Raw genomic sequence first — 22,244 nt, forward strand, 5'->3', positions numbered from 1 at the left:
TGAGACAACGGGCCCGGTGCCTACTCGCATCGTCATCTCACTAGCCTTCAGTTGCCGCTAGGATCTAATCCCTTGAAAAGAAAAACAAACATGATTAGTGGCGCCCGAATCAATAATCCAGGCAGAATCATCATTCTCCACTAAAAAAGTTTCTACCACCAATAAATCATATTTACCTTTATTCGCCTTGGCCTTAGCCTTGGCCGCCTTCTTTCCCTTCAACCAGTGAGGAAAATTCCGCTTCCAGTGTCTGTCCTGGTTGTAGTGAAAACACTTTCCTTTGTCAACCGACACCGGACGCCTATTTCGCTGGGCGACAGGTGACAGGTTAGCAAGCACCTTCCCCTTTCCCTCACCACCCTTCTTCTTCATCCACTTTCCATTGTTAGAAGTGGAAGGTGTAGACTTCATTCCTGAGGTCGAACCTTTATGAAACTGCTTTGAAGACGAGATAACATTTGCCTCACCTGCTTTCCTCTCCTTACTTTTTAGTAAAGATTGGTATGTCTGCAACTCGTTGAGGAGAGCTGTAAGAGTATAGTCCATTTTGTTAAGAATCAAATTGCTAACAAAGTGGAGGAAGCTTTTCGGAAAAGAATGCAGAATAATGCTAACCTGACTCCCTCATCGATCCTAGATCCATTCATCTCCGCCACATTAAAGTGGACCATTATGTTAAGCACGTGTTCACAAACAGAGGTGCCTTCCTCCATTTTGGATTTGAAGATGTATTTAAGAGCCTTGTGCTTGAGCTATCCAGACGGTTGTCTGAACATCCCCCGTAGGGACTCCACGATCTTACGCGCTGATACCATGGGCTTATGCTTCTTGGCCGGCACGTTGCTAAGATTGGCAAAGATATAGGCTCGGGCCTTCTCGTTCGTCCGTGTCCAATGCTCGTACGCCTCCCAAACTTTTTGAGCGACATTTGGAGCTGGAATAAAAGAACGCTCCTCTGTAAGGGCGAACATAAGATCCTCGATGGTTAGTATTATCGTGATCATATGTTTCCAACTAGCGTAATTGCCGCCAGTTAACTTATCGATGCTTAGTAAAGCAATAGTGGCTGTAGCCATTTTAAAACCGTTGCTGAAAAGCGAACAAAATTTTATAGGTCTTTTGCTAAACCACATTTTAACACCAATTATTTTTAGCAAAACATTGACCAAGTACCGTAAGTGATAAAGACTTCTATTTTGCAATGATGCCCCAGTGAGGCAGGACAAACGTCACCGGTGGGGTGATCAGATGCCCATTTCATTGGGATGAGACATTCTCAACCATTAGGCAGAACCAACTCTTGGAACTCAACCTAACAACCACCATTTGTTTGGTCCAGAAATGTTAACCCTTAACAATTCCATGTAAGTGTAACCTTTCGTTTTCGGTCTCAAAGTCCCACCCTAATGCGCCCACTATAGGAAAGAAGCAGATTAGGACAAGAGACTAAGTAACCTTATCCTATACAAGAGATCAAATAAAGAAACGTGCAAAACTTCCATCCTATAGGGGGACACTCCTAGGGTGCCTCGAAGTGATGCACAAAAACTTTATTCAACCTAACGAAAGATACTGTGGGATATGCTGTCACACTTCCAACTCCCACTTACATGAACATTCTCTCCATCCACCTTGAATTTGACCTACCCAAACACCATCCTTTAGGGGGACACTCCCAGGGTGCCACGAGATTGAGGATAGATCTCACGGTGTGGACAATAAAGGGAGAAACGCAGAAGGTTTAAATGAAGCATCAGATGCCCCAAGTACCTCCCATTAAATGTTCTACCTAGGGGTTCATTAACGTAGACAATCCGACTACTGATTTTAGTCTAAGTCAATTAGTCTGCTAAAAAACAAATTTTGTCTTTGAAATTAAACAATTTCAAGTAGTCACATTAAACTTTTAATGGACTGTCCTTCATCTTGCATGCATGCATCAAATCTATCTAATTCACCTTTCCAGGTAGATTTTGAAGGAAATTAGACACGAGGATTTTCATGAGCAGTGGAAGGATCTTTCTAAATTTCAATCGTATATTAACATTACAATTACAATCACAAACGGAAACATATGGTTATGCGTAATATAGAAATTACAGCATGCTTTATTATAGATCAAGGACAAGAATCAACAAACCTTTGTAAACCCATCTTCAAGTTCCTTGATCACGAATGCTCGACCACAGCAACACAACAATAGACGAACGTTCATTCAATATGACCGCTACACTACACGAACACCGCACACTCGAACTAAGCGATCGCCAAGGTCATGAACACCCCGAACACTGCGAACGGCCTCCATAGAACCTCGACTTTGTCGAGTTGAGTAAGACACCACGAAGAAGGTTACCTCGGTATTCTCGGTGTGAGAATCCAGAAGGTGAGCTCTATGTGGACTTGGTTTGAGGTAGAAAACCGGAGGAAAAACAATCGTGTAAACGATTGAGCAAGTGGGAGATGAAACAACCTATCATATAGGTCGATGCCCAATCATTTAGGAAAAGCTATGCGATCGTCTAGCAAAATCTATGCGATCGTCTAGCTGAGTGTCTATCATGTCAGAAAACTCTATGATCGTTTAGCTAACTCCAAGCTATCGCTTAGGAAATCTTATTTACTTGACAACTATCAGTGAGTAATTTTCGAGAGAGGAAATCTCAAATTCACAAATTTTCAAATCTTACAAATCCCTCTAAAATTCGAAAAACCTTTTTTCTTTTATCTCACGGTTACCATGAAACCATCAATAACCTCCCACTCAATTGGTTATTAGAGAAAAAGAGATATTTATCCAATAATTAATATTATTATAAATATAAATGATAACTAACTTACCATAATATATTTATAACCTATAGTTTTAATATTTCATGTCATGAAACATACAAACCGTAACTTTTTTTCTATTCCATGGCACTTAATGTAAATCTCATTTACATTAATCCTCCACTTGATGTATCTCATACACCATACCGATCATATCAAATATAATCTAATTACCTCTTATCAATTTAAACATTTCACATCAACACCAAAAACTGATCCTCAACTTGAATCTAGGGGACCTTATGGACCTATAGCTCGAAGCTCCAACGGTACGTGAATAACTAACTAAACTCTTTAGTTACGGGATCCACCATCCGTTAACTGCCAGTCACTCCACTAAAAACTAACAGCTGAACTCTTCTTACCACAGATATATTATGTATCCATCTTAACCAATCAACAGTGCGACAACCCTTCACAAATCGCTCGTAAGTACAACTCGACCAATAACTGTTATGCCCCTGTAGTTACATCTAACTTCTTAAGTACCACTGATCCCTCAAATGAACGTAAGTCATAGTCCTACTATGACCGAGTTCTCTATTTCAAAGAGAAGCTGTGGCCATTATGTTCAAGCCCCATAATCAATTCTTAAGGGGGAAATCTATCTACTTACCCCTGCTTCAAGAAAGGAGTGAATTCCATCTTGTGTAATTGAGTTCCCAGTTCCCAAATCAGACAAGTCCCTAAAAAGGTAGGCATGTTGAGTTGGCAATCTGGCCACTCTCACCCATACTAATCAAAGGATCGCCCTCAAAGGCAGGAGTTCGCAAAACACTCAGGATTGAGGTCGTGTTACCTATGGTCGTTTAGGTAAGATGTAAGTCTTCAGTATCAACGACGTTATATACAGAATCTAGTCATCTCGTGGTCTGGTCTAATACAAACTCTTTATATAGGACACTCCCGCTTGTATATCTCCACATGAATGGTTAGGATCTACCATCTGTAGTAGTTTACAATACTTGCAAACCTTTACAAAGCAGGTCGTATCCGTAGTGTTACCAGGATTAGGTATTCCACTTTAATCCTTATACTACAGACTGATTTAGGTTATCCCTTAAGGCATGATCCACTCGTATATCTCATATACATGCTTAAGTTTACATAAAATAACCATGGAGCTTTGTTTATTGGATATGAGTAAATGCCATAATGAAATAATAATTATTTTATTCATAAAACAATGTGTATAATTACAAACAACGAGACTCTCGCCTTTGGCCTATCTCGATTTTGACCAAAGGTCAATCAATCATTCTCACAAACATGGCTGAGGAGCCCAACTTGTCCAACACACACCCTCGATCTAAAATGTCCATGATGTGCCTGATTCAATTCACCTATTAAAGAGGAAAGAATAGGCTTAGGTTTAGCTTCTATACCGTTTTCACTCTCTAGCATCAGAGTGTATGTAACAAGCACCTACACTGGAGTGCATATTTTTGCTTTTGCAGGCTATGTTTTTTTCCCTCCAAATAAATTTACTGTTGATGAGGTGTACGTACCCATTTTCTACTCTTTTACACATTCCAAGACAATGAAGCGTTCAATCATATGGAGTCATCTCCCCCAACTTTCACCAAAATCTATTTCATTTCTCCAAAGCAATATTGAATTACTATGCTTTGTATTATCTAACCTCATTTGGTTACGAATGACATATGTAAGTGCTCATTCCTTCGGCAGCTCATGATCAGACGGGGGAATGACTCACAATCTCATTGAAGCCTATTGTTTTTTTTTTTTGGTCAAGTTGGTGTGATATTATAGTCAACTCCAACCTATTACAATTATACTTTTAGCTCTTCCCAAATTTTGCATTTCTAGGTATAGTTGGAGACATAAATTATATCTTATATCGCCTACTTTACCCCTTCATGAGTTCTTAGAGTTATTTGCTCTATTCTTTCCTCCTAAAATAATATTAAAATAGACAATTTTGAGGCTTCAACTGAATCTATGAGTTGAGTTTTAAACCATTTTTCTACTTTTTAATTAATCTACCCTCAAATAGACCAACATGTGGATTGATAGTGATGATATTGCTCCAATTTTGTTATATATTAAATACTGCGTACTTCCCTCCATGGATTTTCGGTTCTGGTTCATTTTGATCTTTGTGTTTTGAGAATATTCATTTTGATCTTCTTATTTTTAACTTTGGTCATTTTGATACTTATACTTCAAAATATTTATTTTGGTTTTTGTACTTTCAACTTTGGTTCATTTTCGTCACTTCTAAAAAGTGATCATTTTGGTCCCTTAAAAATGAAAATAAATTTACCAAAATGATCACTTTTTAGAAGTATAGAGACGATCAAAATGTACATTTTGAAAGTATAGGAACAAAAAAGTTGAACTAAAAGTAAAAGTATATAATGATCAAAATAGTATTTAAACCAAATTATAAAAAACACATACGTATTTATCCACAAACTTTAAATTTCATTAAATTCAACCCTAAACTTAATAAGTATTGCAATTTCTCCTCATCATTCGATTTATGCTAGCTAATCCTTCAACAATCTTCATGAACTACTAGTTTTAATAATTTCAACTAATTAAGCAAAATACAAAAAAAAAACTTTTATTTAACAGTTAATTTCTGTTTTTAAATTATAGATAGCCTTTATGTGTGTATACACACATATATGCATTTTAAGCCATGGAAAAATTCTGATGCAACAGGTTTAGATAATCAGGCGAAACGGAGAAAATCCATCCGTAATTGAGAGAGAACTCTCAAAAGAACCAAAGTTCTTTATTGAAATAATAATAAAAAACTTCCAATTACAACCCCTAATTAATTCTAATTAAACATTAATTAATCTAAATTAACAACTAATCTAAATATAAATTAAAATATACTAATTATTCTCATTCTCCTCATCAGATTCTTTCTTTCCCAAATATGGATGAGTAGGGTTCATGAATCATAACCCAAAGGCTTAGCTCACATATATTTTTGATTGGTGTGTTCAAAAAATCTGATGATCCGAAAAAACTGATCAACCCAACTCAACTTGTGCAATTTGGGTTGAATTATCAACTCTTTTAGATTGAGTTGTGTTCAACTAAATGAAAATTTTATGGTTGAGTTGGTTCATGGGTCATCTAAAATAACCCAGACCAATCTGAATCAACCTGAACTTATTATTACCTTTGATAATATATATATTTCATATGATACAATTAGACAAACATATATTTATTTTAGTTTTGTTTAATTTCATTAGTTTTTTTGGATAATTTATTCTCCAATTATTATTAAAAATAATTTTTTTTTGTACTTTGGAAAGAGATTTTATATTATATAAATTGAAATTGAACTGTTAATTCTAATTCAATATATGAAAATAGTTAAATCAAATTTTTACATATTAATATTTTACTTCCTTTAGAATAAAAATTTAAATAAATGATCCGAGTAATCCAAACAAACCCAACTTAAATGTTTCATGATTGGGTTAGATTGAGTTCATTTTTTTAATAAGAGTTATTTGGTTGAAGAAATTTACACATCCGAACAATTAGATTAGATCTAAAAAGTTCTTCAACCCAATCTAACCTAAACAAATCCAGCTCACCAACACCCCTAATTATTGAAATGAAAATATACATAATTTAGAGCCACGTAAAGGCTGGGCTCACATCAACAAGATGTAGCCAATAATTTCAATTTTGAAACTGCAGGTGATAATCAATATGCAGCTGATTATAATATAATGTAAAATGTTTCCCATTCCAATTATGTTTTTTTTTTTCAAAAGTCAAACTTGGCCCTAGATGATATCAGAAAACTGCTGCAATCAAATTTGAAAATTAAAAAGAAAAAAGAAAAACTTTGATTTGAATCTAATCACAAAATGCCATTTTGGATGCATCCACTGTGTCTGATTACAAAGAGATCCCATAATACTAAAAAAATTGCCCAGTGGATTCTATTAGCAGACAAAGTCTTGGCTCATTCTTGTTGGTTTCTAGCTGGGGGAGGTTATTTAGCATGCTTTTAGGCACATAAAAGTGCTATATACATTATAAAATATAGATATATCTAGGGTTCTTTTATATTATAAATATTATGATGTGTTAGATAGATGTTCAATATGTATTGGCCATATATCATACAACAATCTATATTTGGTGTCTAAATATGCCACATCCTACTTGCCAAAATCCCTATAAATAAGTGGTTATTTGTGGGTTTTAAAAGACACATATTGGTGATCAGTCCAAAAAGATTGGAGGAGTGTGGAGAAATCCATCATTTGTTATTTTATTTACTTTTTGTTTATTTATTTATTTAATATATTTATTTTATTTTATTTTATTATTATATTATATTTTCTCTATCTCCGTGTTTTCGTTGTGTGCTGTTGTGCTTCTCAAATTTACAACACGTTATCTGCACGAGCTCCTATCAATTTCCTCGCTAAAGGTAGGTCCTAAAGGTATGTTGGTTTTTCCCTCTTCATCATAATTAATAAATTTAACGTTATTTATTAAATTTATTAAATTTCTATTGTAAATACAATATTTTATGATAGTGCTATCATGGTAAATCTCACAAAATTAAAAATTTTTGCCCTTGATATTAACGACAATAATTATTTGTCATAGGTACTTGATGCCGAAATCCACCTAAATGCTATGAATCTTGGAAAGACTATTAAAGAAGGAAAATGACATTCATTCAGGACAAAGCAAAAGCTATGTTTTTCCTTCATTATCATCTCCATGAAAGATTGAAAATGTAGTATTTTATAATTAAAGATCCCCATATCTTGTGGATAAATTTGAAAGAGAGGTATGTTCATCAAAAACAATTTTTCTTCCTAAAGCTCGTTGTAAATGGATGCACTTGAGACTCCAAAATTTTAAATCAATATGTTAGAGAAACATTTTTTTTTACATTTCAGATATGCTCTTGCAGCAGCTATATCAAGAGAAAAGTTTTAAATAATATTATGAACTTATTTCATGTCTTCTCGTGGTCGAACAAAACAACAAATTATTGATGAAAAATCACGAATCTTGACCAATCAAAACGAGACCATTCCCTGAAGTCAATGCTGTGAATTTTAATAATAATCGTGGTCGAGGTCGTGGTTGTGGTCGTGACCATGAAAGAGGAAGAAATAATTATTGTTTTCGTGGTGGTCGTTCTAATCATTTAAATTTCAAAAGAACCACACAAAATGATGATCATAAAGGGAAAACTCTACAAGATAAGAGTTCAAAAAGTGTTGAAAATAAACGCTTCTGGTGCGGAATGACTGGGTATTGGCTACATATCTGTCGTATATCAAAAAATTTAGTTGATCTCTATCAAGCCTCTCTGAAGGAAAAAGAGAAAAATGTGGAAGCAAATTTTACATACTAGGATAATGACATATTTAACCCAACCCATATGACAAATTTGGATGTGACAGACTTTTTTGAATCTCTTAGAGAGAAAATAAGCAGAATTGATGAAACATCAAGTGTTTCCTTTGACTTTGAAAATATCTAGACTTAATGTTGTCTTTTTTTATTCATCTCCATGTTTTTTTCTTCTTAGTAGATGTTAACCTTTGTATATTCAAAATGTTGTTTTTCTTATTGTAATTATTTTTTTTCAATGAAGAAACCTGGATTATTTTCATATGTTGGCTGACTAAAAAATGAGTAAAGAAGATCTATGTTTGGTAGACAGTGCAACTACATATACAATACTTACAAGTAGCAAATATTTTTCCAAACTGACAATGTTGGAAGCAAAAGTCAGTACGATATCAGGTTCTACAAACCTGATTGAAGGCTTTGGAAAAGAAAATATTATTTTTCCTAGAAGAACAAAATTTACAATTGGCAATGTATTGTTCTCTAGTCAATCAAAGAGAAATCTACTTAGTTTTAAATATATACGTTACGATGGTTATCATATTGAGATTGATAGAAAGAATAATATGAAGTATCTTTATATCATATCTATTGTCTCATATGAAAATTCCATATTGAGTTTCCTACTTTATCTTCTGGATTATATTATACTCATATACGAGTAATTAAATCATATGCAACAATGAACCTAAAGTTCATGAATCCAGACATATTTAATTTGGCATGACAGATTAGGTCATCTAGAATCTATAATGATGAGAAGAATTATTAAGAATTCAAATGAACATCCATTGAAGAGTTAGAAGATTCTTCAATCTAATGAATTATCATGTGATACTTTCTCTTAAGATAAATTAATCATTAGACCATCATCAGTCAAAGTGGGACTGAATCACCTGCATTTTTAGAATAAATTCATGGTAATATATGTGGACCTATTAACCCACCATGTAGACCATTTATATATTTTATGGTATTAATAGACGCACCCAACAGATGGTCATACGTGTGTTTATTATCAAGTCGAAATCTTGCATTTGCAAGATTACTTGCTCAAATAATTAAGTTAAGAGCATAATTTCCTGATTATACAATTAAGACCATTTGTCTTGATAATGCTGGTGAATTTACATCTCATGCTTTTGATAATTATTGTATGTTAATTGGGATAAGTGTTGAACATCTTGTAGCTCATGTTCATATACAAAATGGTTTAGCAGAATCATTCATAAAATATTTGCAGTTAATTACTAGACCATTGCTTATGAGAGCTAAGCTTCCTACATCTGTATGGGGACATGTTATTTTGCATGCAACGCCACTTGTACGCATTAGGCCAGTATCTTATCATAAGTACTCGCCATCACAATTAGCTTAGGGCCAACGGGCCAAATATTTTCCATTTGAGAATTTTTGAATGTGCAACATATGTTTCAATTGCTCCACCACAAAGCACTAAGATGGGTCCTCAAAGGAGGTTATGAATATGTGTTGGATAAGATTTCCCATTAATTATTAAGTATATTAAACCCCTGATGGGTGTTGTATTTACTCTAGATTTGCTGATTGTCATTTTAGTAAGACAAATTTTCCATTATTAGGGGGGATGAATTAAGAAGTTGGAAAAAGAAATTACATGGAATGCATCATTATTGTCTCATTTAGATCCTCAAACAGATCAATGTGAATTTGAGTTTAGAAGATAATTCATTTGCAAAATATAGCAAATCAGTTACCATATGCATTTATAGATGCAAAGAAAGTAACTAAGTCACACATACCAGCTGCAAATATTTCATCAAAAATTGATATCCCAACACAGCAAGTTGTCACTAATGAGTTTGGAACATGCTAGAAGCGTGGTAGACCAGTGGGTTCCAAAGATAAAAATCCTCGAAAAATAAAAATAATTAATAGTCAAGAAGGCTTGGTTGAGGATGTAAATATCTATGAAGAAATTCATGACAAGACTAATGAGGAAGGTGGAATATATAAAGATAACAATGAGATTTCAATAAACTATGTCATGACAAGAAAAAGATGGACCTGAACTCATGTAGTTATTAACAACATTTTTGCGTACAATGTTGCTCTTGATATTATATCTGAAAATGAGGATTCTGAATCAAAATCTATTGAAGAATGTCGACATAGAAAAGATTGGCTTCAGTGGAAAGAAGAAATCGAGGCAGAATTAAAATCACTTTCAAAATGACATGTTTTTGGACTAGTAGTTCGAACACCAAAAGGTGTCAAACCTGTGGGATATAAATGGGTATTTGTGAGGAAAAGAAATGAAAATAATGAGGTCATAAGATATAAAGTAAGACTAGTTGCACAAGGTTTTTCACAAAGACTTGATATTGATTATGAGGAGACTTATTCTCCGGTGGTGGATGCAATTATACTAAGATATTTAATTGGTCTGTCTGTGTATGAAAGTCTGGATATGCATCTTATAGATTTAGTCACAACATATTTATATGGATATCTTGATAATGATATTTGTATGATAATCCCATAAGGATTTAAGGTACCTGAAATATATAAATCAAATTCTCGGGAATTCTATTCAATAAAGTTACAGAGATCGCTATATGGATTGAAGCAATCAAGACGAATGTGGTACAATCGTCTGAGTAGATATTTGTTGAAAGAAGGATATAAAAATAATCCAATATATCTGTGTATTTTTATAAAGACATTACAGTCAAGATTTGCTATTATAACTATATATGCTGATGAAATATAATCAGAACTCCCGAAGAGCTTTCAAAGGCAATAGAATATCTTAAGAAACAATTTGAGATGAAAGATCTCAGAAGAACAAAATTTTGCCTTGGTTTACAAATTGAGCATTTAGCAGATGAGATATTTGTTCATTAGTCAACTTATACATGAAAAGTTTTGAAAGAATTTTATATGGACAAAGCACATCCATTAAACATTCCAATGGAAGTTCGTTTACTAGATGTGAAGAAAGATATATTTCGATCTCGAGATGATAATGAAGAACTTCTTGGTCCTGGAGTATCATATCTTAGTGCAATTGGTACACTTATGTATCTTGTTAATATTACAAGACTAGATATTTCATTTTCAGTAAATTTATTAGCAAAATATAATTATTCTCCAACAAAAAGACATTGGAACAAAATTAAGCATATACTCCGTTATCTCCAAGGAATGAGCGACATGAGTTTGTTTTATTCAAATACATCAAATTTTGATCTAGTTGGTTAAGCAGATTCTGGATATTATTTATCTGATCAACACAAAGGTAGATCTCAAATAGGTTATCTATTCACATGTGGAGGAATTGTTGTATCGTGGCAGTCAGTGAAACAGACTATAAATGTTACTTCCTCAAATCATGCTAAAATTCTTGTAATTCACGAGGCTAGTCGAGAATGTGTATGACTAAGATCAATGACTCCGCATATTCGTGAAACATGTGGCTTATCTTCTAATAAAAATCTTCCAACAATATTATATGAAGACAACACAACATGTATATCTCAAATAAAAGGAGGATATATTAAAGAAGATGGAACAAAACATATTTCACCCAAGCTTTTCTACACTCATGATTTTGAAGAAAATGACGATATCACGATACAACAAATTTGTTCAAAGGATAACTTGGTAGACTTATTTACAAAATCATTACCAACCGTAACTTTTAAAAAATTGGTGCACACATTAGAATGCAGCAACTCAGAGATCTTAAGTGATATTTTCATGAAGGGGAGCAAATATATCATTCTTTTTAGGAGTATAAATATATAAAATATGTACTCTTTTTCCTTCATTAGGATTTTTTTCTTAGTAGGTTTTTTCCTAGTAAGGTTTTAATGAGACATATTTCATATATATAATGGGGAGGTTTTTTCCTAGTAAGGTTTTAATGAGACATATTTCATATATATAATGGGGATCAAAGGGAGAGTATTATAAATATTATTATGTGTTAGATAGATGCCAAGTTTAGTGTCAAAAGTCGAGCGTCGTCCTTCCATTACCACATGTGACGGTCATATGTCATACAACAACCTATGCTTGGTGTCCAAATGTGCCACATCCTACTTGCCAAATTCTCTACAAATAAGTGGCAATTTGTGGATTTTAAAAGACACACATATTGGTATCAATCCAAAAAGATTGGAGAAAGTGGAGAAATCCATTCTTTGTTATTTTATTTACTTTTTGTTATTTATTTATTTTATATATTTATACATTATATTACATTATATTTTATTATTATATTATATATTTTTTTTCATATCTGTGTTTTCGTTGTATACCGTTGTGCTATTCAAAACTATATTGTAAATATAATTTTTTAATTTTATTTTTAGGTATATCACTTATATATACTATTTGTATAGTCTATCAGTTAAAGTTTCATAAGACATCTCTTAAGTCTTATAAAGTTTTCATTCATCTTAATATTCCTCTCTATTATTCTTGAAATAGATGTTGTATATGCTTAGAGCTTGGATTAATCCCTGTAAAAAAAAGGGTTGTTCATTTCATGTAATTTAAATACGATTTCAGTTTCATGTACATTTTCACTTGACTCAAGGGCTACAATCATATGATATACTAATATAAGATTTTCAAGTATTTGTACATGAACAACCTCGAACAGAATTAGCTAGACACATTTTATGGTAAATTTAATTGGTGCAACGTTGTACTGGTCCATTTGATTTTAGCAAAACAACAAAACCTTCAGAGAAGAATAGCAATTACTTCAGATTCTCTTTGGGAGAATATCATCACACTAGCTAGTTCTTGTTACACTATAGTTCTAGATTCTTGTAATTACGATATTTCGATTCTCTCTAAATTGGAAGACTTTTCTCTAACTTCTCTCGGGTACATTTATCCAACAATGAAGTTCTTTTAAATATTGTTTTCAAAAAGAAGTATATATATAACAAAAAAAAATCATATTTGAGCTAGGCAATTTTGCAAATCCCTTAATTCTTCTTCAACCTTCCATTTTTTTTAAAAAGAAATTATTGGGATAACAAACATCAAGTGCAACTCAAGATTTTAGACATATTTCTGCAGAGAGTTTGATGCATTAACACATTTAAATACTAATTAACTATACACAACCATTATTATTGATGGTGTTGGAATGCCTTAAATCTGATATCTAGCGTTCCGAATGACTTAGTACTTTTTCTAATATTCTCTCTATTAAAATTACTCTCCTTTTACTTCGTGAATGTAGTCAACATACTGTTAATACACCACGTAAATCTATGTATCGATTCTTTATTCTTTGACGTTTTCTGTATTCATTACTAGTTGATTTCATAACAAATGGACTAAAAATTCATAATTTTATCTCAAAAAGTATAAAAAATTATAATAAAAAATGAAAAGTATAAAATAAGACAAAAAGAAATTATTGTTTTAATACAAGGGAAAAGTCTTCTTCCCCAGGTATTGGAAATTTCCTTTCACAAACCAAGACTACCCTACAACCCTACATATATATTTAAATGATATAGAATATCCATTAGCCACACAACTTGGTAAACCTAGCACATCAACATGATGAATCCAACAAAACTTCAATATTAAATTGCACAATCACCAACTGACTTTTATTTCATAATATAAATGTCCTACTCCATTTATGTCTCAAATACAGGAACAAGTCAAACTTTTAATTTCCTTAGATGACATCAACAACCAAAAAAAAAAAAAAAAATTTTTTTTTATTAGTTGGATCCAATAACAAAATGCCATTGAGCAAGGGTGCATCCCAATTGCCATTATAAGACTCATTTCATCACTCTTTTTCTGAATACAAACAAGATTCCAAGAATATACTAAAAATTCCCCACTGAAAAAAACTTATTTCTATGATTTTCATCTAGGGGAGTTTTCTCAGCATATACTTTCAGATTCAGATTATAAATAAAAGTACACCGAAATATACAAAAAAGAAAAAGAAAAAAGAAAAAAAGAAAAAAAGTGAACATTATTAAATTATATATATTATTCTAAATAACCCAAGTTGAAAGTTTTGATTTTTTCAAACATGGGAAGGAGTTGTATTTGGAGGAGTTGGAGCTGAAGCCACACGTCTACCACGTTCAGATCTGCTATTCTCAGCAAACTTAATGCTTTGTTGATGCAGACCTTTCTTCTTTTCATCTTCAGTCCATTCAGATCCATAATAAAATTCCTCAGTGGATTTTTCAACATGTTTAGTTGGTGGTAAGAACATGCTTCCCCATTGTGGGAAATGAACCAATGTTACTGGAAGAGTGCAACAAACAATCATTATTCCCATAAAAAACAACCCTGTGTCTGTTGAGTATTTGGTTGTTGAGAAGAACACTAACTGTGTTAAACCACTTCCAAAGTTGCCTCCTGCTCCTGTCAGTCCTGATATTATACCTAAAGATCGCCTAGAAATGAAAGGAATTATACCAAATGTTGCTCCACATGCTGCCTGTGCTCCTATTGAGAATAATATCATCGCTACTATTGCTGTTGGCAACTTGTTTGCTTTCCCAAGCCACATGCAAAACACTCCCCCAAATGTTTGTAGGATCCATAGAGTCCACAGCCTTCCTCTCATCCCAAAGTATCGCGCTGCTACGTCCGACGCATACCCTCCGAACGGCCTCGCCACTAGATTTGCCATTCCGAATGTTGCTGCAATAATTCCCGCCGTGTGTAGCTTTAGATCGAACCTGCAGTTAACAGACATGACAAACACAAGTTTAGAAGCAATACACGTAATGTTGGAATGCCTTGAATTTGTTATATATATGGTGCTTCAAATAAGGTAACACAAGGTCACAAGACTTAAGTTATGTCCAATAGAGTTTAGAGAGGTGCGGTATATATAAACCCTCTCACCACCCTGATATTTCTTTTTTTCTTGCTTTTTATTATTATCGAGTTATGGTAGAATTATCAGACTTTGATACCATGTTAAAATCGGTAATCACGATAGAGAATAAATTAAATCAATATACCTATCGTAGAAGTATTCGGCAATGACGTTATCAGTGGAAAGTTCGACCCCCATGGAGTAGCCATAGAGGAGGACGAAGATCCAAGTTCGATAATTGGTGACAGCATACCAGAGCACCTGTGAGATGATAGAGATTAAGATTAAGTAAAAAGACAAGAGAGATGATGGAGATAATTGAAGTTAATACACTCACGTTGGAGAATTTATCTTTGGTAACATTGCCCTTCTTCTGAAGACTGCCAAGGTTACCATCAGGCAAGTCCTGGCCAAGAGTTAAGACCAAAATGCCCATAAGAACATGAAGAAAACCAGGAATGAAGAAGGCAATCCTCCAAGCAGTGAAAGGAGTAGCACCAGCTCTTTGAATCACATCATACAACAAAGGCATAATGAGCTGAGTAGCTCCTCCTCCCATATTCCCCCATCCAGCAGCTGTCCCATTCACAAGCCCTATTATCTGACTGTTGAACATTGTACTCATCCAATACTGACACGACACGAACGTCGCTAGCGAGAAGCCAATCATAAATCTCACGGCTATATAACCAGCAGCGTTGGACACAAACGACATACAAAACACGGTCGGAGCCGACAACATTATCAAAAAAGCACAGCCATAGCGAGGCCCCAGAAGGTCACACACCGCCCCCATAACAAGACGAGAGAAGATACTCCCGGACACGGACGTGACACCAGCGTTGCCGATGTCGACTTTGGTGAGGTTGAGGTTGTCGCGAATGATGGGGACGAGAGGGGCGGCGGCGAAGGTGGAGACGAAACATGTGAAGAAGGAAATCCAAGAAAGGTGGAAGGTTCTCATGTGGGGGTTGGCTAAAGACCATAACTTGAAAACTTTGGCTTTATGCTCAGAGTCAACAGGTAATGAAAATTTAGCAGTTGTGTCTGTTGGGACAATTGGGGAAGCTACTGAGAAAGCAAATGTTTGTTCCCTTCCAGTTACTCCATGCATTGAGCTTCCTGGAGAACCTTCAACATCACCCATGGTTTTTTTGTTGGGCCTTAGTCTTTCTTTGTTGTTGTTTGATGGGAATGAAGAATTGAAAACAAGAATTATTGAAATGGGGAAGTGGGGAGTGGATGTATTTATAGTGGAGTTTGGGGTTGAGATTGTAATTAGAGGTTTTGAAGGGGCAAATGAGAGAATGAAGTTGAATTAATAAAATAAGTTTGAAGGATTTGCCGCATATTTGGTGAAAAGCCTCATCGTATATCCCAAAGGATTACATATAACATTAAATTACAGTTCATAGGCATTTGAAGAGAGGCTGTGAGAGTTGGGAGCTGGCTGGCTTTATTTTGACTATTTGGCAAAGTTGTTGCTCTGTTCACACGTTTGTAATCATAAAACCCTAATTTAATTCACCCTAAAAAGTGAAGTGAATGGAAGGAAAGAAGTATATATTAATTATTACCATTTGGTTTGTTTTAAATTTTCGTTCAACAAGAACATAGTTCAACTAGTGTTTGTACTATCGACTGACATAGTGTTCATACTATCAACCTGATGGTTTGAGGTTCGATTCCCCACCCCACACTTTAATTACAATATCTTTCAAAAAAAAAAAAAATCGTTTGAGCAACAATTTACTTTATAAACTTTAATTATCAGTAATAATTTTAGTCTTGAAAGTTTCGTGTGTAACAATTTAGGCTTTGTTCGATAATTATTTGGATCCCATATAATAATCATTTCGATTTTTATTTTTTATTTTAGAAAGTTAAGGTTACGGACTCTACTTTCACCTCTAAGGGGGTGTTTGATTTCCCAACTTGAAGTTGGTGTGGAGTGACTTAATTTACTCCATGTTTGAGACTCCAAATATAATAGTGGGGTTTACAACTATTTATAACCTACCATTATTTACAATCTTACTATTTCAAATTTCTTTTTTGTTAGGGTGTTTACTATTTTCTACTTATCATCTCTTTCTTTCTTTGTCTCAATGTTTAATATTTATAACCAAAACTAAAATAGTTTGCATCTCAAATACAAATTCTAATAACCACTGACTATAATAATAAACTCAGCGCCTGAAACTCCTCCTAAATTCTGTGTTATGATGTTCACTTTCGACCAATATTTTCAAAACCAAGTCAAAAGTTGAAAACTAAAATAAGTAGTTTTTAGATTTGACTAAGAATTTGAATATTTCTTTAAGAAAAGCAAAAACTATGATAAGAAAACTGGAAATGAAAAAAAAAAAAAATCACAATAATTTTAAAAACACATCAAATTAAGAAATAGTTATAAAACGGAACCATGAATCTTGATTTTTTAAAATTAAGTTTATAAACACTATCACCCTTCCTTAGTCTCTATGTTTTGTTATCTATTAATTTCTACTAATGATTTCAAAACTAAAAATCAAGTTTTGAGACATAAGACTTTGTTTCGTAAATATTTGGTAGCTTTCACTAATTGTTTTTTTCGAAGTTGACTAAGAATTAAAATATTTCTTTAAAAAATGTGAATCATATTTAAAAATCTAAAAAAACAACAACATAAATTTCAAAATCATAAAACTGAAAACGATTTCAAGTGATATTTCTTCTTTTGGTTACATAATAAATTGAAATTTGTTCAAATTTTATTTTGGTCCACAAAAATTCATTTGTGAATGCTACCTATATATATATAATCTTCTTCGTTTCTATTTTTTTTTATTCACAAATAATTTAGGTAAATAAAAGATGTTATTTTTTTTTTCTTTATTCTTTATCTTGCAACTAAAATAGATATAGGATTATATATTTGATACTCATTATACATCTTTTTCTTCTCAGTTATTTTTAAATAATCGAAAGAGATTAAATATCTCAAGAAAAATGATTTTTTTAAAAGATAAAAAGATCTTCTACCATAAAAATCAAAATACTTATTTGTGAATCTTGTAATAAAAATTAACAAAAATTCTATTCCAAAACTTTGAAAAAAGGTTTTTACATGCTTCTCTCTCTCTCTCTCTCTCTCTCTCTCTTCAATTGAGTTTGTATTTTTATCTTAGATTCCCAAAATTGAGAAAGCTCAAATAATGAAATGAGAATATCCATCCACATCACCACATGTTAGCCATTTGTATTTAATTACTAATTTTCTTTCCAAATAATTTTATTTTACTAAATTCTTTCTTTTTCTATTTTTTATAAAGCTTTTAAAACCCATGTTAAGATCTTAAAATTTCTTCGAAAACTATTTGAATAGTTCTCAACAATGATTTTTAAAGGATAATTATAATGAGGAATATTTATAGGGATAATATTCAAGTATATAACATTTAAAAGAATCGTAGATATAGTAAAGTTTATTGGTGATAGACTTCTATTACTGATAGATGCTTACCAACGATATGACTTATCATTTATAGTCTCCTACCAACGATATGGTCTATCATTGGTACACTAGTTAAATTTTGTCATATTTGTAATTCGTTTTATATTATGCTATATTTACTTATATTTTCGATCTGATCATTGCTATTTTTTCAAGTATATAATTTCTTTTTAAACAACATAATTGTTTTGTTAAAGTTTCTTTTCCACCAATATTATTTTATGTAATAGCAACTCACACCACTAGGCAACCATCTTTTGACAAATTGGTTTAGTTGGACATCTAAACCATCTCATAATTATACACTTAAAATAAAAAGCTCTGACCATTTGGATGGTGACCATATTAGTGTTTAAATTATAAAGGCTCTTAATTAAATGGTTATATATGTTATATTTAGTTTATCTAAAGTTTAAACAATTTTAATCACTTTTATTCTTAATCTAATTAGACTATCTCTAATATATTGTTGGACAAGTTTTCATTTAGGGACGCTTGGATTAAAGTTTTATAGATGTTTGAGAATAAAAGATATCTGAGAATAAGATGTCTAAAAATAAAAAATGATTGTGTTTGATTAGGTATGAAAATAAGAATAAGATGTCTGAGAATGTGTTGACTTTTTTTATGCAATTATAAAGTATAAAATTAATAAAAATTAATCTCAATAATTAATTTTCGTTCGTTAATTTATTTTTATTACATTAAGTTGTTAAATCAATTTTAAACCCTTAAAATCTAACTAAATTTACCCACTCACCCTCTAGTTTAATATATTTATTATCAATTAAATTTTTTATATTGCATATTTATGTTATAATTTTTTATTAAAAAATATTGATAATTAATTTAAATATCTATTTTCTTTTTCTTTTTGTAGTTCTATTAATTGAAGAGTTAATTAACTAATTGTTTAATGTCAATTATAAGCCTTATATATCTACATAAGAAGTTGATATAGATTAATTGATTTTAAATCAACAAACAATGTTTTTAATTTTTAAAAAATAACTATGATTGTAGATTAAAATTAGAACTACAAGTGTACAAGATTGTTTAATTGAAAAAATTAACTTATTTTATTATTAGTTAATTAATTAATATTTTTTAAAATAATTTTAATATATAATTTATGATGTTAATATATATTAACAATAAAAAGGATTTAAGCAAATATAATTATGGTTATTCATATATTTTTTCAAAAAGATTATGATTTTTCATATTAATTCATAATAATAGAATAAATTATTATATTAACATTATTATTAATAATATTAATTATATATGTCAATTATAAATTTAATTTAATCATATTTATAAAAATTAAATAAATTAACCAATATCAACAAAGAAGAAAAATAAATAAAATGAAAAGTTAAAAAGTAATAGAGAGAGAAAAACCATTAGAAATGTAGAAAACCCATATATTTGGGTGTTTATGAAAAACCTTCGTAGATGAGAATATGAAATGCTTTGGAATAAAATATTCTTATTTCCAAGGTTAAAACCTTGTACCAAACATATTGATACAATATCATTTTCCATTCCCACCTCTTATTCCCATGAACCAAACGAGCCATTAAGGTCATATTTATGCATGGTGAAACGTAATCTACGTAATATGAAAAAAATGAATCCCTTTTGATTATTTTTATTATCATTTACTATTTTACAATCATAATAAACTGTGGGACCCACCTTCAAATTTATAATTAAAATATATTTGAAAATTACGTGGGATCTACCATCTTTACTATTCATCAATCAACAGAATATCATTGCAACTATACCATTTTTTATTATGAATTAGTAAATATGGTCTATCGATCGAACTAACCCGTGATGATTTAACATAGTAAAAAACAAAATGGTATTTTAATAAATTTAAAATAAAAGACAAGCAAGTTAAAGACAAAAAAATTAGATAGATAAGTGGTTCAGACGTTTTGATTCGCTTTATTAATTTTTCTTCATTGCTCAAATCTTTGATACTACTAATTATTGTCACGCCATGTTCAAATCAACATGTTTGCCATATCAATATTAAAGTAACATGTGTTGCTCATATATATTTAAGGTCTATTTGGAATAACTTTGAAGTTTTTTAAAAATATTTTATTTTGATAATCATTTAATTTTTTTTTAATTTTTAAAAATAAAGTTTATGAACGCTGGCTTCTACTACTATTTTAAAAAACCAAGTCATAATTTAAAAACTAAGAAAATAACTTCTTTTTTTTTTAAAGTTCACAAATAATTTAAACTTATCTTTAAATAATGTGAAATCTATGAAAATGAGGGAGAAAACAAGTATATTATAACGTTCGAATTTCAGAGAGGTACAATAAATAACTGAGATCACATTCAAATGAGAGAGATTCTGAAGATATGAAAATATGGTTAAAAAGAGACTTAATAAAATTGATGATTAAATATAAATATACTTAATTTAGAACAATTTTATGTTGAGCGACCTATGAAAATTCAGTAGGTAAGTGAGGAGCAGGAGAATATATTTGAAGCCATTACTTTTTTTTCTTATTACAAGGGCTTAGAAAGTCATTTTAATTTAAACACAACACTCATAATGATTTAATTAACTTAAAATTATTCAACCTCACAGCCAACTGATTATTCCCACAAATGTTCAACTGATTTGTTGGATATTCCAAGTCAATGAAGTACCAATGCTATCAAAGTTATTGTCCCCTACTTTCTTCAATTCTATTTCTTCAATCAACTCCTAAAAGGCAAATATCATATTATTATAATGCTTTGTCTTACATCATTTGGCTACAAATAAAATATCCAAATTCTTAATCCAACACAGCCTGAGATAATTAGGATGACCCACAATCTCAATTAAGTGTTAGTTTTTATGAGGTCAACTTTGTATTATCTTCTTTTTCCCTACACAAAGTTGCAAGGCTGTTGGAGACATAAACTATATTTTATATACCCTATCTTACCCTTTCATGAACCCTTAGAGTTCTTTCCTCTATTTTTTTCTCATACAAAACATTAAAATAGACGACTTTAAAGTTTTGATTGGATATAAGTTGAATTTATGAAGTGTTTCTTAAATTTCTTCCCTTTATTAAATGTTAGGGGGTGTTGAAGAGTTTGACAAGTAAATATCGATTAAATGAAAATATTTATTTATAAGATCTATGATTGATCAATAGTTTGACAAAACAATTTCAACAATTAAATTAGACGATATATTGTAAATGAAAGTCCAAAATTTAACAACTTTTTTATAAGCACACAAAAAATGTATCTCTAGAAATTTTCATTTCGGAGGGAATTTATTGAAGGCTGAAACTAAATTTTAAGAAGGAAAATTATTTCAAATGGTAAAACTATTGAAAATATTTATAAGATATAATAAAATTTTAGAACTATTAATTATAGACGTTGATAGATATTGATAGACTTCTATTAGTGTCTATCAATGTCATTGATAAACACTAATAGTCAGCATCTATCATTGATAGTTCTAAAATTTTACTATATTATGTAAATATTTTGATTTATTTTTCTATATTTAGAAACGACTCTTTTAAGAATTTGATCTAATTTTATCTTACCAGAAACCTTCCTATATGTTAGAAAAACATTATTGTACCTCGACAGAGTTGGACGATTTTTTGTTCTAAT

The 22,244-nt window shown here is 31.4% G+C and overlaps 2 protein-coding genes across 2 annotated transcripts; both read right to left on the bottom strand.

Moving 5' to 3' along the window:
* Positions 1 to 752: 752 nt before the first annotated feature.
* On the bottom strand, positions 753 to 1,076 carry LOC150034351 (uncharacterized). Its single transcript, XM_090316686.1, has one exon. It carries the CDS (start codon positions 1,074 to 1,076, stop codon positions 753 to 755), a length of 324 nt encoding a protein of 107 aa, XP_090172812.1.
* A 12,856-nt stretch (positions 1,077 to 13,932) lies between these two features.
* On the bottom strand, positions 13,933 to 16,377 carry LOC120083804 (high affinity nitrate transporter 2.4-like). Its single transcript, XM_039039683.2, has 3 exons — positions 15,423 to 16,377; positions 15,231 to 15,346; positions 13,933 to 14,942 (listed from the first exon to the last, which is right to left on the bottom strand). The coding sequence occupies exons 1-3, from the start codon at positions 16,230 to 16,232 to the stop codon at positions 14,276 to 14,278; spliced, it is 1,593 nt and encodes a 530-aa protein (XP_038895611.1). The 5' UTR covers positions 16,233 to 16,377; the 3' UTR covers positions 13,933 to 14,275.
* Between the last annotated feature and the right edge of the window lie 5,867 nt (positions 16,378 to 22,244).

This window comes from Benincasa hispida, chromosome 8 (assembly GCF_027475165.1).
Source record: "Benincasa hispida cultivar pf3 chromosome 8, pf3_genome.v1.1, whole genome shotgun sequence".
Classification (NCBI taxonomy): domain Eukaryota; kingdom Viridiplantae; phylum Streptophyta; class Magnoliopsida; order Cucurbitales; family Cucurbitaceae; genus Benincasa; species Benincasa hispida.

Bases quoted from the DNA above. Each gene is read 5' to 3' on its own strand.
- LOC150034351 (XM_090316686.1), bottom strand. From the start codon at position 1,076: ATGGCTACAGCCACTATTGCTTTACTAAGCATCGATAAGTTAACTGGC.
- LOC120083804 (XM_039039683.2), bottom strand. From the start codon at position 16,232: ATGGGTGATGTTGAAGGTTCTCCAGGAAGCTCAATGCATGGAGTAACT. The intron at 15,347-15,422 runs GTGAGTGTATTA...ATCATCTCACAG, and splicing joins CCAAAGATAAATTCTCCAAC to GTGCTCTGGTATGCTGTCAC. The intron at 14,943-15,230 runs GTATATTGATTT...TGTTAACTGCAG, and splicing joins GCCGAATACTTCTACGATAG to GTTCGATCTAAAGCTACACA.